Raw genomic sequence first — 19948 nt, forward strand, 5'->3', positions numbered from 1 at the left:
TTAATGTAAATTTTAATTTCTTTAAATTAAAAACTTCTCTGAGATGACAAGATTATTAAAACTTAAAAGAGTTAATTATTTTACATCGTAGAGTTCATTAGGATATTCCTAACTTACTTTAAAATTCTTTCCTAAATTTTGTAAGCTGTATCCTAATAGCCATTGTAAACACATACTTTGATAACACAACAAATGTTCCTGGAAGCCTCACAGAGTATGTTATTCTGTGAACTAAGCAAATTATACTGACTGGCAAAAAATTTACCTTTGTGAAGAAAGTAAGGCTAAATATCAACAATCAGAGTTCAGAAATCACACTCCAAGCTGACCAATAAATTGTTAAATGCCTTCAAATTACTTGTACCATAGACTTAAAAAAGCTACAAATGTAATTTAAGCATATTAAAATATCTGTGTCTCCTGCAATGTGTGGACATTGCCAATGGGTGTGTGAAATCAGGCATTACACCATCATGTCTGCCTGATGAGATAATTTTGATTTTCTTACGAGCATCATGCCAATAAACTTATTTTTGCCAGGAAGTATTTTCACTTTTTATTTTGAAAGAAACTTATATTTGCAATGACCAGTCCCAGGTTTGTTGAATTGCACAAATGTAAAATGAAAGATTGAAATAAGCATAAGAACCAATTTATATAAAAATGTTTTGCAAATCTAGAGCAAATCAATGATCTCCAAAAGCAGGCTAAATAAATCTTTCATTGATACTTTTGTTGATATCTTTATATTATTCTCAAGTAAAATAAGTCATAGTTAACTTTTGTAAGGTGATAAGCTTAAATATATTTTTGTTATTATGTTAAACATTTGATGAATTATATCTTCATTTTCTTTCCCACTTTATTTCTAATAATAAATAACCTTCATGCCAAGAGTAGAATCTGGTATTTCCATAAATGCATGAACCACTAGTTACTCTTTTTCTTTTCTTTCTTTTTTTGGCAGTACTGGGGTTTGGACTCAGGGCTTCACGCTTGCTAGGCAGGTGCTCTACTGCTAGAGCCGCAACTTCAGTCCTATTCTTTACTTTATTAGGGTTTTTCAGAAGAAAAAAACAAACATCCTTAAACTATATCCTTAAAGAAGAAAAAAAAAACTACATCTTTAAACTAGAACTTTTCACTTACACTTTGTATATATTTGTTTAAGTCTCTGTACTATACCAGTACACAGAGACTATTTCAGTCTCTATACACACTTTAGTGTACATACTGTCAATTAAACAAAAGTTTGTATTCAATCAAAACAGTGTAGAAGTTCTTTGGTCTATATTATAGCAAGTTATTACTTTCTTAACTTCTCACTTTTTCACCACATAGTTTTGGCACTATATAGAAAGTCATTTTAAGAAGGAGTTTTAAAACAATAGCAAATTTCTGCTAACTTATTTTTAATGGGTGTTATTAACACCTGTTATCATCAGAGAGAGGAACAACCCTGTATCTAGGACAAAGTTATCAGTCAAGTCTGTATCTTTAGAAACAAATGGAAATTTAGGAAAGACATTTTACTATACTAGTAAAATAAGGAATTTTTGGTGCTATTCTCTCATGAAGTAAAACACAACCATAAATCAGAAACAGCTTTTGAAAATAAGTGTGACTATTAAGCTTTTATAAAGGCAATTCTGAACTTGTCACTTACTTAGACTATTTTCACCTTAAAAAATAGTAATGCCTTACATGTAATTTCCTTGAGGAAAGCAAACACTTAAAAATGCAAAATTTTTTTTTTTTTGCTTTTTACTTCTCAGTGTAAAAAATAAATACTTCACTAAGGAATGAGAAAAACATAAAGCACATTTAAATAATTTTATTGCACTAGAAGCTGCCAAATCATCTGTGAGGAGTTTCATTGCAGATGAAAAGAAATCAAAATACAGGACAGATGTTGAACAAACCACATTTAAGTTCTGTCACACATGGGCATTTTTCAAATGACTCTGGCTCATCTATTAAATAAGGTGCATTTTGCTTGATTTTGAAAAGGGAAACATCAGGAAATATTTAAAGGCCAATTGCTGCCAATTAACTTTGATCAGTAAAAGTTCTATTTGAATCTTTCAGATTCTCCTTTCTGAAATAACATACATTTATAAAATCTAGCACAATAACAACTTGATGATTAATGCCTGTTGGCAGCCCTACCACAAGCTTGCTTAACGGCGGGATTTAAATAAACAACTGTCTCCATTAGAAGGGAGTGAAATGTAGTTACAGTTATGTTTTCTCATAATGGAGATATGAGAAAACAGTGTTCTTTATTGTTAAGAAGGCTGCTAACCAAGGTGTGTTTGGCAGTGCCCATCATACATGTAGCTGGCCATCTTACAAAAGTTTTTCCCAAATCATAATGGACCAATAAAATCATCAGGGAGATACAAGATTAGACATCAGTTAGACATAAGCAACCCAGATGTTCTTCAAACAATTGGACTAGACAGGAAAGCGTGTCACTGAATATATTAAGAGTCTGACATGGACGGTGTATGCAACTGTCACAAATTCTATTGGATTCTCGGATTCTCAGGAAATACATTTCAACACTGATTATGAAAACTGAAAAATATGGTGCTTCTGATAACCAAAAATGTTCACCATTTAGTAGTCTTAATATCAAATTTTAATTCTTACCAATGGTTATAGAGGATCCAACTTTGAGACATAACAGCCAAAGTAAAGTAGATAAGATATACCATGAGGGCAAAACACATTGCTACATAATAATTACTTCATTCATTTTATTCCAATTATATATCTCAAAATAATCTCTCATTGTTATTTTAAAACTAATCACCTATTTCCAGACATGCAGCATGGATTATGTATGAAACAATTAGTACTTACTTCTAAGTCATTGAAAAATAGATGTGTGTCTGCCAAGTTGAAAATCATTTCTTCCATTCGTAGTCCAAGGGAAACTGAAGTGGGTGGATCCTAAAAGAAAAATTTTACAGGTCAACAATTTAGATAGTCTTCAGGTTATATGAAAGATAGTGTCATGTTAAACTGGAATCAGGAAAGGTGGAAAGGAAGAGACACATAGGAGACCTGGGCTCAGCTGCCTTTGATATGCATGATTTATTCTGTGTGCAAGCTTCAGTGACTTCCTATATTGTTAAGTTGCATAATGAAGAGATAACTTGCTGTCTAAAATATTATAAAAATAATAGGGTTATTTGAACATAGGAAGTAGAGGAAATTCAGGTTTACATGTTTCTTTCAGGAGAAGAAAGTCAGTGAGTCAAGAAGCCATTGTTTATAACATAATCTGTAAATATCAGAAAATATACCATAGATTAATTTCAGAAAAGGAAGTAGTAATTTTATTTGAGATGACAGTTCTCTATCATTATTTGTACTTATTCAGACTTGCCAATTTCAAGTCTACCACCTGGTTCCATGCTTAGCTCAAAGTACTGATCTGGATGTTCATGTGACACATCCAGACATCAAACAGCTGCTAACATACACAGATGGGGACACACTGGCATTCTGAAGTGTCCAGTGGCTTCTACCTAATGCTTTGAGCATTGGGAACTGGTGATGAGTGGTCAGTCTGTCCCACACAACCCATGCCTACAGGTATGGAAAAGAACTTGGAGAAATATGCAGATATTTATATTCTTTATGGTGTTTCTATATTTGTAATCCATGAAGTCTAGGAATCAACATGGCTTATGGTTGAAATCCTGCACACTAAGTGAAGAAGAAAATTTTCCAGAGAGAAAGTATATAAGGAATATAAAATAAGTTTTTAAAGCTTATATTTGCATTCTAAAAAAACCTAAGAACAAGACGTTTTCATATAAACTGTTTCATATCATATAAATATATTTTTATCATCACAAGAAACCTTTGGAATAAGTACAGAATCTATCTGTATCATCATTTAACCAGGAAAATTTATGATTAAAGAAAGTATGCCTGTACGTAGGCCACCCATCTGGCTGGGTGAACTCTGTGTATCATCATACTCTGAGGCTTAGAGCCAAAAGATGAAACCCAAAGAAAACAAGATTCTTACGGTCCAACATAAACCTTGTAGTTTCTGCATTACCTTCTGACCCACTATCTTCCTTCCAACTCTCAAGACTTGCCTGTGTCTTCTGCTCTATTCTGTATTTAGTCTCTCGTGTTGTTGAGTATCATCATACTCCCATATCCTCCTGCATTTTGGGTGGCACAAGAAATCAGAGAGGAGTAGCCTTACCTTGGGGGTCCAGGCCCTACCTTTGCTCTCCCATAGAGTAAACAAACAACAACAAATAAACAAAAACACTTTTCTCAATATGGCACAATCACAAATGCTTGTATACCAAGGAACAAGCAGGAGCCTACACTGCACAGATGGAAGAGGAAACTGCACCTGCCAGAGGCCAATCCGCTGCTGTGGTGGGTAGGGAGAGCAAGCTCTGCCCACTCTACCACCACCGCCTACACCCCAGTCAGCATGACCACCTTCTACCTTCCAGGAGTCTTACAGGAAGAAAGGAGTGTTTGTGAAAATATGGGGGATACCATGGGTGGCCTCAGTTCCTTTCCTGCCTCCACTTTCTCTGCCAGTTGACTGACAATGGAAAGGTGACAGAGGATATGGTATTGTCAAAAGTTGGAGGTTAGATTGGCAGAGGGGCAAAGCAAACACCCCAGGTTTATAAAAGGACCAAGAGGAAATAAAGATGCAAAGGCTAAAAGAGCTGTGCTAGGAGGTATAAATGAAAACAATGCCCTCCAATTTCCTGTGTGTGGGGGATTCATACTCCTTAGCTTTCCTAAATTATCCTTGTTAATACCACCTAACATCTATGAAATTTCATAGGGTAAAGAAGCATTAAAAACAGTTTCCAGAAAAGGAAAGAAAAAGGAACTCACTTTGTCTTGGTTTTATAGGCGATTGTTCATTCACAAGGATTCTGTCAGTAAGCACGCTGGAAAAGAGCAAATGCTCAAATATGCCCTGGAGCAGAATTAACCAGTAGGGGAAGTTCAAACAGCTGTTTCTAAAACAAAACACCTGACTAAGGTGTGTACTCCCTCTAGTTCAGGCCAATAAAAATATACTGACTTGTCTCATAACCACGTCAATGAATCTTTTTATGTGGCAAAGGGTGGACGCTCACCACATTGATTTAATTGCCAATTGTGGAATTTATGTGCCATAGTATTGTCACTTTTGAAAAAAGTATTATTTTTCCTTGATATGGTTGCTTATTTATGTGGCCATCAAAAGAATTACTCTATTGTTTGTTACTATATAGTATACTTTAACTTTTCTTCATAAATTACAATAATGACTTGCTAGTCGGAATACTAATAAATTTTAAAGGCTTTTTGAGTCCTGTGGTAAAATACAACACAGATGTTAGCCTTATTTAACCTTTGAATCCTATTCTCTTCTCTTATTAGCAGTCATTCCTTCCGTGTTTACATGTGCCACTCCATGGAGTTATCAAATGTTTACTCCACCAAAAGAAGAATTTATCAGTTAAGTAGAAGGAGAGAATTTTAGAATAGGAAGGGGTTCTGGTAGAGAGCAGTGTTTCTCAGATATCTTTTAACTACAATCCACAGTAAACAAAACTAAATAAAAACATCTACATCATGATCTGTACCTGCCTCTTCTTTCTCACATACACTCAGAGCTAAAACCTAAGTTTGGCCAAACAAAACTTTACTCAGTAAGTGGAGAGTACTCTGATATTTTTAATTTCACAGCTCTGACATGATTAATCTATAGTTTGCAAAGCAGAGCTCCAGAAGATCCCACACTTCACATCCCCCCTAGCCCCCCGCCCAGTTGGTTTTAGAGACAAGAACACTGGACTCCAGCAGTCCTGTGATTTGTATATGGTAACTGAGCTGGCAGGTGCAAAGTCACTTCACCCTAACTTTTACTTAAAAGAAAGTAGACGGGCAGATGGATAATCTATGTGGATTTGCTCACACAATTCTAACAACTGGAATTCTTCTCATATCACTGCTAGATTTTATTTTCCCATCATAGTAAATACTATTTTAATACTTTTAATTTTTTCAAACATGCCTGATACAAGTAAAATGTGACAAAAGCTACTATTGAATAGTTAATAAGTTAGTCCTAGCTTGATGGCTTATTTTGGCACATTCAGAAGAAATAAAAAATAAAAAAACACATTCTCAGACCAAAACTGAGACATGAAAATCACCATGTTTTTGGCTTTGTTTTATATTTCTTAAAATAAGTAATGTTGTTGCAATAACAAATTCCAGGGTAGTGGTTATGAAATGGTTGCTTCTAAAACACTATTTTTGTTAGATTGCTTTTGAAAAATTATTTAGATCTTTGCTTCCTCTTCAAAGTAACATCTCATTTTAAGTAAATCTCCTTCTTAATGTTTCCATTCCTTTCTGAACTTGACCCATCTTTGGCATGACACTGCTGTCTACTGTCTTTTCAACATTTCTTCTCTGGTGTCTAGGACATCATCAATCGTTTCTGGGCATCCTTCTCAGATCTGATTATCCATCACCTACTCCCCCCCATCCCTAGGACTCTGGGCTCATCCATTCCTTATTCTATGCAGACTTGTGATCCAGAGATGGTCATGGTTTCAACTACCATCCTGCTCCCCTCTTCAGATCTCAGATCTTGACTGAAGGCCACATATCAGTCATCTAGTGGTCATTTCTTCTGTGTTGTCCATAAAGCATCTGAAGCCAATGTGTGACATGTTGAATTCGTCATATTTCCCTGGAAGCCTGCTATATATCCTACTAACTGCAAACCGTGGCATTCTCTCATTAATAGCTTATCTCCATTCCCTCATAGAATCAATCATGACAGCCTGCCACTTGAATTTGGAATTCACATCTTCCTCATCTTCACCCATGTTCTTTGCTTTTGTGGGTTTTTTTTGCCTCCATCCATGGGTCTTTTCTGTATATTGAATGATCTCTCTCACTGGCTGTATTTGCAGGGTCTCACTTATTCCCATCCTTTTCTTTACCTCTTTTAAGGTCCACAAAATATCTCATTTTTATTTCCCTCTCCAATTCGTGACCTCTTTGTGTTTTTTCAAACTATTATGTTTGACTATGAAAGTCTTTCTTCAAAGTCTGACTAATGGGCTGGAGATGTAGCTCAGTAGTAGAGTGCTTGCCTAGTGTATGAAAGCCCTTGGGCTTGACACTGAATACCACACACACACACACACACACACACACACACACACACACACACAAAGCAGACAAATAACTAGGCAGAAGCCTAATATGTATATGTGGTATACAATTTATATATGGTGTATAATTTAATATATGTGGCATTATACTTTAGTACATTATAATGTATAATGTTATACATTAATATATTATAAATGAAATGTATGAAACTAAAATATAAATTTAGACATAGAAATGTATCTGTATTTAGATATAGATTTAGATATGTATTTAATTATGACATGATGCTACAGCACAGTGACTCTGATGGAAGTTCTCATTCAAACACCTTAAAGAAAATCAGGGCTAGTGATCTGTTCCCAGAGGACACCCACATTATTATGCATGGCCTGTGACCACACCTGTGCACCTCTGCTCCACCCTAGCACACTGCATTTTCCCCACACCCCCTTCATCAGATTAGCATCTCCTTCTCCCTGATTCTTTCCAGCTGGGTCAGCAGCCACTGGGTATCATAGTGATTCATGCCCTTGTCCAAAGAGGAAGAGAATTATCCCTATATCTCCTCCCCCTCTTTTTTAGATTTGGAGCTAAGGTTTTATTTCTTTCTGTTTTTAGTTTAAAATTGTTACTTGCATAATTAAAAAGTGGTTATTTGTTTTCTGAAACAATAATGGGAACTCTGTGTGTCTACTTTGTATAGAATGTTTTGTCGGGTTAAAAATTTTTTTTAACAGAATTTCAACAATAGTTCTAGCTGATGAACTGTGATCCCTTGTTTCTTCCTTATCCCTATATCCTTTTCTCTATGTTCTTGGTATCCAGAATAATGCCTGAGATGAAGGCTTTCTCAACATTTGGGGGAGAATGAATGAAAGAAAAGCAATAAATAGTGTGGTGGTTTGGATATGAAATACTCCTTAAAAGACTCATGTGTTGAAAGTTTTGTTTCCCCTTGTGGATCCAATCATTGAGAGGTGACTAGATCTGGGGACTGTGACCCAATTAATGGCTTAATCAATTGAATGATTCATAATTTGATGGCATTATTGGGAGGTAATGGAAACAAAGAGGTGGGGCCTGGTTGTAGGAAGTAGGTCTCTGGAGTGCACTTTTGAAGGGTATGTCTTATTCCTGCCCCCTTCCTGCTTTTCTTTCCAAATTCCTGGCCACCATGAGGTGAGCAGCTTTGCCCCACCATGCCTTACTACTACTTTCTGCACCACCACAGACTCACAGCAATGGAACGAGCAGACCATGTACTGAACCTAGAGCCAAAATAAATTCTCTTTTAAGTTGTGTCTCTCAGGTATTCTGTTACAGTTATGAAAAGCTAACTAACAGACAGTATTCCAAATAATTCCAATAAAGGAAAAAAAAAAGATACAAAATTTAATCCTCCCTTTCCTTTTTTTTTTTTTTTTTTGAAGTGCTAGGGATTGAACCCAGGGCCTTACACATGCTAGGGAAGCACCCTACCACTGAGTTATATCCCAACCTTAAATTTTATCTTTAGTTGGTTGTTAGTGTAAAAAAAAAAAAAGATGCTGCACTACCTGTCCTGGGTGCTTATTAGTAATAAGTTTATCTGACTAAAGAGCATTTCATTCTTAGAATAGTTGCGCATAAGCCTTACCTTTATATTTAATTATCTGAATAACATTAGCATAAGATCAGTATACATTTATTTTTTATTATTTATTTTTTAAATTCAGTAGTGGTATATATTGCAACATTTTGCAAAATTCTAAAGTGCTGTGAAACTTGGTTCTCTCATAATGGTTGACTAGTATAGTCAAAGACAGTGGAATCTCTCATTTCTCCTAGGTAATGAAGACACCACAGATTTACTACAGGTCCTATGCTCAAATCTTTTCCAGTGGAGACTGTTTTCTTAAGTTGTTCCTTACCCAAACAAAACACAATACACAACATTCTACACCCACCCAAGAATGAAATTTAACTCTGCTCCTAACTTAAGTAGATGTGACATTAAATTGCAAATGTCTGTTTACAGTCATGAGAGTAAAGTGAAGAATTTGTTGCAATGCTAGGCGACCCCTGTCTGTTTCCAGTACATCAAAGACAAATTATGTCTACTGAATGGAAAGTAACAATATGTAGAAAAATTGAGTAAGGATGAGATCTGCTGAGCATTTGTAGACTCAGGCCTCAAATAGTTGTTTTGCCTTCATCCTTTGTCAAATGATCTTTAATTATCCCATTGCCCCAAGATATTTTTCTCGTGTTTCTAGAAAACAAAGACTATCTACAAGTCACCAGCATCAACTCTGGTCCACTTTCATTCTTTTTAACTGTTCCTATTTAGTTTTTTTTCTTCAGCTTGTTCTCTACTTTTATACCCAATAGTCATGTGATGAAAATGTTTACAAAAAGAAAAAATTCTAGACAAAAGCAGTGCCTAGGAATACTGAAATGTCATTAAATATAGCCTCTAGAAATATTTATGTCTTAAATATTTATTCTTAAATTCATATTATAAGTAAAGTAAATAAAAGAGGTGTCTGTAAATGCAGGTGGGAACTAGGTTATTAGAAGATCAAGGTATTGGCTCCTGTTATCCTGCTTTGTTTCATTAATCATGTAGGGTATTTGATCAATTTCAAGAGTCATTTAAAATGCGCTTTTTTGCAAGCACAATCCACAGAGCTTCAAAATCTGATCTTATCATAATTCTTACATCAGCAGAAGAAATCACTGTTCCAGCACTATACCTTTGCTTTCACACTTCAGTCTAGGAATTGTCTCAGGGTGGTAAGTAATGAAACTGCCTAACACAGAGAACTTTCAATAAAGTCTTCCCACTCCTTGCTTGAGTGAATTAGATCTTATGCTACTCCTAACACAAGGCATTAGCACAGCTACTCTTTTGCTACACAGAACAGAAATTAAAAGAGATCCTTCCAAAATAATTGTGCTCATAACTTGTAGGCAAAGAACTTTTGAATACAGGATAGAACTCCAGGAATGCACACTTTTGTACTCTCATAATGGTCACACTACAAGGTTCACAGTCACTCTAACTTTGTCATTCTAGCTGTGTGTTAAGTTACTTAAGTGACTTAGCCTCTGGCCTCAAGTCCTTTGTCAGTAAAATGGAAACAGAACAGGTTTGTTTGTAAGATTAAATTTGGCAACATATTAAACTTGCAGACTAGTTCCTGGCAGCTAGTAAGCAGCTACTCTTACTACTGTTGCTATTTCTACCATTAATATGACAACAGTAGCTATGGGATAATCCAGACATGGGACTTCAGGCCATTGCTACGAGATGCATTAATATTCTGCATTCAAATTGGAGGTGAAGTTGAAGCTGTTTAAAGATAATAAATGTCCTATGAAAGTCCACTCTTCAATGCTCATTAGAAAAAAGAATCACTGTTATTCTTTTTTCGATTGACCTCCAAAGATCATGTGGGCAAGGCTCGGTCCTCAAGCTAGTGCTATTGGAAGGTGATGGCATCTTTAAGAGGTGGTGCCTACTAGGGGACCTTCAGTTATCTGGGGCATGTCTTCAAAGGATATGGGTCGCTGGCCCCTTTCTCTTCCTCTCTTTTACTTCCCAGTCATTAGCTAAGCAGCTTTGCTTATCTCATGATATGCTATTTGCCATGACCTGCTGCTTCATTCAAAGCAACAAGGTCAATCAACTACAGACTTTATACCTCAAAAACTATGATCCAAAATAATCCTTTTCTCTTTATAAGTTGATCATCTTAGGCATTTATTATAGTGACAGCTCACTAACACAGATAGCCACCTCTGTAGTGTAGTAACACAGACACCACTGCCTCTACCTTAAGGAGTCACAACTTCAAAATGGACTTTCACTGTAGTTACTACATCAAGGTACTTTCTCCAGAATTTTAATAGAATTTTCCACACCAGTATTTTTGAGGCAACCATGTTTTTAAGAACCTAATCAGCAGAACAATGATGTGGATAGACGCTTAACTCCCAGGAGGGGCTGTCATTGATTCTACCAGGATACCAACCAAGCTTCTTGGTACAGAGCTGGCTCTCACCCTCGGGAAAGATGATGCAACTCTAGGAAGATGACAAAGGTGCTCATACGCTGAAGCTCTAGGAATGGAGGGGAGACAGTGCCGTTCAAATGGGATCCAGAATCTATAGCAATAGAAATGAAATCTAGAAGTGTTCATAAAAAAAAAAATTTCTCACACAGCCAAGTGGATGATCATTTTGTAAGTCACATCTACCTTTAATCATTAAAAAGTCAAACTTTGTGAATACTCACTTAAGCAAGCCCAAATCAATTTAATAAATTAACTTCATTAAATTAAATAAATAAATAACTGGGAAGAAATGATCTTGCAAAATCATGATCTTGCCCATTTATTACCCAATGGCCGGTAGTAACATAGGACTATAACAATGATTATGGAGGTTGCTTCAGTGTTTGTTTTCAGTGTTCACAAAATTGTCATATACTTTGGACTTGCAGTCTTGTTTCTGGTAGGGTCAAAGGCTAAATTTGAAGAATCACTTTAAGAATATCAATATAATATAAAAATATCAGCAATCATAATGGGAAAGAGAAGTGGGGTCTTCAAGTGTCAGTTCTGGAGTATTTGAACAAACATCTAGTATTCTGTCCACTCAAGAGGAGGCACATACAATTTGGATTGTGCCTACTCCTCATGAAGACTATAAGAATTTAAAATCTTTGGAGAAGTATTTAAAACCAAAACCATCTTTCTTCTACTAATAGCAACTCTGGTTGGACAATCCAACTGATTAAAGGTGAAAACTAAGTCATTCCTTAACTCTCTTATGGGAGAATTAGCATTTCCCCTAATGTAAATGATCACTTCCAAGTCAAGGTTAGCATATTGGTTTGTACATAAGTCTCCGATGGATATTTTTTCTCAGACTGAGATATATAAGGAAATTTCCTGTAGGGAAAAATGTTTATGGCTAAACTCAAGCTGCAAGTAGGGTAGTTGGATCTACCTTTAAAGTAAGCCACCAAGCATCAAGTACACCAAAAGCACAATCACATTCACTCCCTGACTTGAAACTATGACTGGTAAACTGAGATTCACTGAGCTGTTGAAAAGATAATAAAAGAATGTGACACCCTTCACATTATTCAGCATGAGGGCATGAATTTGTCGACCAGTGGTAACCAGGCTACCTTAATGAAGAGTATGTGAAAACATTTTAGAGATATTCAAGAAGGGAATATATTTCAGAAAATCCCCAAATTCAAAAAGTAAATGTTGAGCCATCTCAAAAGTGCCTCATCAAAACCATCTCTGGGCTACTTATCTGCAACAGACACTGTGAGTCCATTTTATTTCTGGCAGCAGACCTACATATACTTGATTCAGTTGAATTAAATATGCTATGATTTTAAAAACTCCCTAACTTCTAGGTTTCTGCTTCCTAATCTTTTGTCTTTGAGATAAGCAGAAGGAATGTATGGGATGAGTAAGAACAACCCATAATGAACTGTTGAAGGATACGGTCCAACCAAAAAACTGAGGTTTTAAAAACTGTAGCAACCGTACATATGCATTTCTTATGGGAGGGACATACCCCATCTATGAAGTCTTGATCAAAAAAAAAAAAAGAAAGAAAGAAAGAAAGAAAAGAACAGAACTTGAATCTTATTAAGCTTCTAAATCTAGTTACTAGTTTGTAAGAAATATAGGGAATGAAGAAACATATAGACTATAGAAGAGGAATGCAATCAAGAAAATCCAGACTTACAGGGCAGATAGTCTGGTTATTTCAAAAAAAACACTCAAGGTTTTTTTAAAAAAAGATTGAATGAGAATGTGCAATTAAAAAACACAATAGAAGCAGTATATACAGCAAAAATAAATAAATAAAACCATTGGAGAACTACTCAATAAACTAGTAATAGAAGGAAACTACCTTAACATAAAAAAGACCACATATTATACTCAGAGGGGAGTGTGTCTGCAAAGGTTCTCTCTAAGATCAAGAACATGACAAGGAGACAGCTTTTGTATGTCTATAAATCATAGTACTAGAATCCTGGCCAGAGAAATTAGGCAAGACTGACAAATAAAAGGCATCAAAATTATAAAGGAAGAATGATCTGTGTTTGCAATGATATGGTTGCATATTTAGAAAACTCCAAAGATTATGCAAAAAAAATTGCTAGAATTAACAAATTCAGGGTAGTTGCAAGATGCGCAACCAACATAAAAAATCAATTGTGTTTCAATGCACTAACAGTGGTCAATCTGGGAAGGAAACTAAGAAAATAATTTCATTTGCAATAGCAACTACAAAAGGAATCAAACAGGAATAAACCAAGGAGAAAAAAGACTAGTATACTGAAAACTACAAAGTATTGCTTGAAAGGAAGTGAATGAAACACAAATAAACAGAAGGCATCCCATGTTCATAAATGTAAGACAATATTAAGATGTCAACACTACTCAAAGAGACTTATACATTTAATGCAATCATTATCAAATCCCTCATGGGTTTTTTTTTTTATGTTTTGTTTTGCAGAAATATAAAAAAGCTATCCTAAAATTTAGATGAAACCTCCAGGGATCCTAAATAGTCAAAATAATCTTGAAAAAGAACAAAGTTAGAAGTCTCACACATTCTAGTTTCAAAACTTATTATTAAAGCCATAGTATTCAAAACAATGTGGTTTTGGCATAAATACAGATGTACAGATCATAGAATGGAAAGATCAGAAATAAATCCTTGGTCAAATGATTTTTAACAAGGGTGCCAAGATCATTCAACAAATAGCCTGAAACAAATGGTTGAAAATGGTATTTTCAACAAATAGTTCTGGGAAAACTGGCTATTCACATGTAGAAGAATGGAGTTGGAACTTTATCTTAAACCATCCACAAAAATTAACTCAACTTAGATATAAAAGCTAAACTCTAAAACTCTCAGGGAAAAAGATTCAAGATACTGAATATAATGACTTCTTGGTATGTCACCAAAAGTACAGGCACCAAAAGAAAAAAACTGATACATTTGACATCATCAAAATTAAAAAACATGTGCATCAAAGGGCACAGTTAACTGAGTTGGAAAGGCAACCTACGAAATGGGAGAAAATATTTGCAAGTCACATATCTGGTAAGGTGCTAATATCTAGAATATATAAAGAATTCCTATAATTCTAGAACTCCTACAACAGCCAAAAGGTGGAAGCAACCTAAGTGTTCACTGAAAGATGACTGGCTAAACAAAATGTGGTGTGCCCACACAATTATTTAGCCCTCAAAAGGAAGGAAATCCTGATGGGTATGGTGTTGCACACTTGTAATTCCAGCACTCAGGAGAGTGAGGCAGAAGGATTAAGCGTGCAAGGATATCTGGGCTACATAGCAAGTTCTAGGCCAGCCTGAGCTATGCAGTGAGACCTTGTCTCAATAAATCCAAATAAATAAATAAATATATGAATAAATAGAAGGACATTCTATATATGCTACAACAGGGATGAACCTTGAAGGCATTTTGCCAAGTGAAATAAGCCGGTCACAAAAAAGACAGACATTGTGTGGCTTCATTTAAAGAGGAACCTGAAATTCATAGAGACAGAAAGTAAAGTACAGGTTATCAGGAACCAGGAGGAGTAGGGAGTTGTTGAATGGATACAGACTTTCAGTTTTGCAAGATAAAGAATTCAGGAGATTGGTTACACAACAATGCCAATGTACTTGATAACTACTGAAATTTATCCTTGAAAATGGTAAAGCAGGTAAAGTTTATATTATGTATATTTTGCCACAGTTAGAAGTAAAAAATTTTAAAAATTAAATAAAACTATTGATTAGATACTTAATGATATTAAGAAACTGCAAATTTTGCTAGATGGCTAAGGCACTGAGTGCCATCTACTATTTCTATTTTAAAACTTTTCTTTTAATGGAGTCTTAAGTATACACTGAAATATATACAAATGAGATCATGTGATATCTGAGATTTGTCTTGAAAAACAGAACAGGGCAGCAGAAGAATGCAGAAGGATACAGATAAAAGAGGATTGGCTAGAACCTGCTATTTGTTTCAGGTGGAGAGGTTACTTTGGGTTTAATTTACTTTTGTGTATGGAGGTGTTTTTGTAATAAAAAGCTAAAATACAAAAAATATTTACCAAGACGATATTGATTATCTTTCATGGAACTTTGGATTAAAGAGATTTCTTTTGAAAATTCAAAGCACATCCAGACCATATTTCTTAAATGAAAAACAAAATTAAAGCCAAAATTGCGAAAATCTTGCTAAGTTTATCAACACATCTCCTTTTATTGAGAAGAAGAACTTGCTTGGATAATCTGCACCCAGAAGTGAGTGAGGCTTTAGAACACGCAAAAAGGTATGTCACTCTCTGCTTCGTGGGTGTTAATTCCACTCATTTTTATCATATGTAATATTCTTTCCTAGGACCCAGAGGAGTGCCCCCATTTATAACTGAAGCCACAGGATCTTTCTCTCACACCTTTAGGAATGGCAGTGTTTCAGTGTGGCATTGATCAGCTGCAAAGGAGAAATCTTGATGCAACTTAAGAACAGCCCTAATTCTAGAAGCACCTGGTAGGGCCTCTGGCATTTATTTTTTGGTTGGATTGCTCCTGTGAATCCTGATTTTTCTTTTTTTCCTGATTCACAATTCTAGTGTTATCACTTGACCTCCTATTATAGTAATTTCTCACTAGTTAAATAATTGTAGCTTCTAGGAAATGCTTGTCATGAATAATATAGAAAGATAGGTTGCCTTAGCATTGTGATTCCTTTGGAGATTCTGCAGTTTCATTCTTAGGATTGTGGAATGGCATTAGCTCAGTTTCACCTCAGTGACAGAGTATGGCTGAAGATTCATTCATCCCTTAGCAGTAGCCATCTTTATGAATTTCTAGGCTCCCCGAAGGCAGGGCAACAGCTACCCACCATGTTCATGTTTCATATAAACACGGAAGACTGATTTTCTGAACAACTCATTAGTGTCAGGCCAGGTTAGCGTTACATGGTGACCTGAGCTGGAAAGGGGTGCACAGCCAGGTGAGTGTTCTGAGAACCAGATCCCTTATAGCTCTGGAGATTTTGTGTGTGCACTTGAGAAGGGTGCCAGGGGTGGTACAATTTCTGGAATTACTTCATGGAATTTTTTTTTTTTACATTTTTATTGGCATATATTATTTGTCCAGGGGGGCTTCCATGCGATATTTCCATACCTCAATGAGATTCACCCTCTATCGTTTTCTCTCATTCCTCCCCCCAGTTCTTAGAACAATTTCAACATTCTATTTTTACACACGTATACATAGTACATGAACTATATTCACCCTCCTTCACCCTCTCTGTTTACCCTCCCCCCCTTCCACTGGTACCCACACCTGGACAGGACCTATTTTACCTTCCTGTCCTTCTTTTTTTTTTTTCCTGTACTGGGACTTGAACTCAGGGCCTTCACCTTGAGCCATTCCACTAGCCCTATTTTTGTGAAGCATTTTTTGAGATAGGGTCTTGCAGAACTATTTGCCCAGGGTGGCTTCAAACTATGATCCTCTTGATTTCTGCCTCCTGAGTAGCTTGGATTACAGGTGTGAGTCACCAGCGCCAGGCTCACTGTCCACTTTTTTAACTGTATATTAACTATTCAAAAGGGTTTTGCTGTGGTATTTCCCACATATATATATATATACATATATATATATATATATATATATATGTATATATATTGGACTTTAATTAGATTGACCTCCTCTATTAGTTACTCTTTCTCTATCACCCTGCTCCCCTATTGTTTAATATCTTTCATTGTGTTCATTGTACAATCTTCAGACAGTTTTTAATGACTGTTACCCCAAACTAAACTACTGTATGCTACAAGGCTAACACTATTCTGACCAATTCTTTTGATGGAGACTTAAATTTTAGGGAGTTCTAACTTTTTAGAATGGGGTCTTACCCAGTAGGGTAAGAATTCATGTCAGCTTGAATTATTCCAGGTCCCTGGGGAGAGGGACATTAGGTACATTCTTATACGGAATTTGCTTTAAAAGCTGTGCTGCTCAGTTTGTCTTATGGGACACTGCTGTGGTTAGGTCTGCATTGTGAATTCCAGTATTTGATCTTAACTATTTTACAAATAAGCACAGATTGAAGGTGCTATGTACTTATCTCTAATTCTCTTGACCTTACCAGGTTGTTACCCTTTTTTTTTTAATGTCACAGCCATGTTCATGAAGGTGGCTTTCAGACACTGAGGAAGAGAGAAAGGAGGTATATCTAATTTTACTGACTGGACAGCTGATGCAAATCGTATCACAGAGTTGCTTGGTCACCCTATTCAGAGCAAAACTTGGTGAGACCAGCATGCACGGTTTTCAGTGCTTTAAAAGTACACAGAAAGCAGCCCGAACTCTACTTTGTGACAGTCTTGCATGATCCTATACAATTCTTCCTGTAAATTCAGCAGCTTTGTCTTCATGATAACAAGACACCTGACTTCTATCTACAGTCAACTGGGTCAGAACCTTATCATGGCTGGACACAGAGGCTGAGAACACTGCAGGTGTCCTGTGGACACCCTGCTATCTTTCCTAACTCCTCCCACTAGTCTTTGATCAGTTCATCAAGTTCCCATTCCTGGAGGTTTCTACCTGTCTGGCACAAGATAAGCATGTTATTCTGGCATCATGCACAAAATCACCACATGTTCTTAGGAACATCCCATAGTCCTGGCCTGCTGGAGAAAGGCAGTTATACATTGGACACAATGATGAAAAGGAGCCAAGCAAGAATGTAACACTCTACTCTCCAGCTTCAAATGACAATGTAATTTAGTAATGAACTATAGAAATGACCCCTGAAAGTATAGTCTTGACAATATAACTTAGTGGCAAACAAGATCCCTTCAGAAAAACCCATTTTTATTCACTTTCTCAACAATTCTACCTTTGGCTCAGAGTATTTACAGTCCTTTAAGACTCAAAAGAGACGGAAACTTGAAGGAAAACCTGCTTATCTCTTTTGGGCCTTTCAGAATGGGATCCAGAATGTTTTTTGAGTATAAAATCAGAATGTCTTTTCTCCTTTCTCTAGAAACCTTAAATCTAACCATCTATCTAACCAACAAAATAGCTCAACTTTTTATGTAACTATGTTTTAAAAGTTACAGCCCAAGATTTTTAGTGTTGATTTAATGCCACAAACACCAACTATTATGTTATATCTGTATAGTCAAAAGTCATTTCAGTTTTATTAAAAGAACTAAAAATAGAACCAAAATGCTGACAAGAAAGTAGTTTCTCTTTATTGTTTAGATATTCCAGTAAGAAAAATGGTTCGTGTTTTGAAAGTTACTTTGGTTCATGTATCCTCCTGTATTTTATCCTGCTATTCTCTTTCTAAATGGAAAAGTAAAGAATTTAACAGTAAAAATAAAGCAAGCAAATATCTAAGGCAATATAAATTGCCTAATTTAAATTCTGTAAATTCAGACATTTAAGAACTATTTTAGGGGGAAAGACGATGGGACAATGTAAATAATGTACAATATGTATCCAATAGGAATTGTCATTATGAATCCCCCCTGTATAATGAATATATCTCAATAAAAATTTATTTAAAAAAGAATTATTTTAATGCCTAAGTCACTGTTTCAGTTTTAGATAGCTACAACATTCTGAATTAGTAACTGGGCTTTCTAATGTATCTATAGAATTCTTACAAAAAAACAACAAAAAAAGTGAATTTAAAATATATGATAGGACTGGAGATGTGGCTCAAGTAGCAGAGAGCCTGCTTTGTAAGTGTGAAGCCCTGAGTTCAAACCCCAGTGCCACAAAAAAAAAAAGTAAATAAGTAAAATATATGATAATGTCTTTTGCATAGCTTCTCCTTGAATATTTATTCCATTACTTCTGTGAGATTAAAACTACACAAATTCCTAGCAAATGCTACATTGGATCACAAGGTGGAAAATACAATGTTTTAAAAGTTGCTATTTATTAATCTTAGGTTAGAAAGAGCTTCTAGAAGATGGTTCAAGGACTCTAGAAACCATGACTAGCTTAGTTACTCTGGATACGGCACTGAAGTTTGAATGTGCGCAAGAAAAGATATGGTTTCTACATACTTTCTGCACCATTTTCTACCATTCTATGTGGGCAGCTAAGCCTTCACTGGCAGCTGTTACTGAGAGCTGCAGTGGCCTGCGAGGCGTGCTGCTAACAACTTGAGCGGGTTTACGAGGATTTGTTGCTCAATGTGAAAATCTTATTAAGTATGCTCAAATCAAGGACAAATCTTTGGGCAATATCAGTTAAATAAAAGGAAAAAAAATACTCGTTTTAAGCACCTTAAACAATCCCTTATTTATAATGCTAACATTACAGCTACAAACAGGGCCTGAATGTCATTTAAAATTTCTCCCTTTTCAAGATCTTTTGTTTTGGGGAAAAAGAGGCTGAAAAACAGGAATGGGCACTCTGAGTACAGACATGGTTTATTTTTTCAAGGCCTTAAGATGGCTGTTCACAGGGAAAGAATTACGGATAAGCTTTGCAATTTAACTTCCTTATTGGAGAAAAGAGAAAAATTACATGTTAAAACATTCTTTCATAAAATGTTTCAAAAAATATTTTTATTCAAATGATATGTGCAACATATTAGACCTTAGGGTTCCACTGATGCTTTTCTTCCTGTCTAAAGGTATCAATGCTATTAAAAGAATATTAACAATTTTCAAGTTGATAATACCTTA

The 19948-nt window shown here is 35.6% G+C and overlaps 1 protein-coding gene and 1 pseudogene across 5 annotated transcripts in view; both read right to left on the bottom strand.

Moving 5' to 3' along the window:
* The window catches only part of Eya1 (EYA transcriptional coactivator and phosphatase 1), a 308539-nt gene that overhangs the window by 38482 nt on the left and 250109 nt on the right, over window positions 1-19948 (bottom strand). For all 5 annotated transcript variants that reach the window (XM_074068699.1, XM_074068698.1, XM_074068697.1 and 2 more), the window contains one exon: window positions 2869-2958. In XM_074068699.1, the coding sequence (XP_073924800.1) occupies window positions 2869-2958 (90 nt within the window). The remainder of the gene's footprint in view (window positions 1-2868; window positions 2959-19948) is intronic.
* On the bottom strand, window positions 17991-18065 carry LOC141421964 (small nucleolar RNA U3; annotated as a pseudogene).

This window comes from Castor canadensis, chromosome 3 (assembly GCF_047511655.1).
Source record: "Castor canadensis chromosome 3, mCasCan1.hap1v2, whole genome shotgun sequence".
Classification (NCBI taxonomy): domain Eukaryota; kingdom Metazoa; phylum Chordata; class Mammalia; order Rodentia; family Castoridae; genus Castor; species Castor canadensis.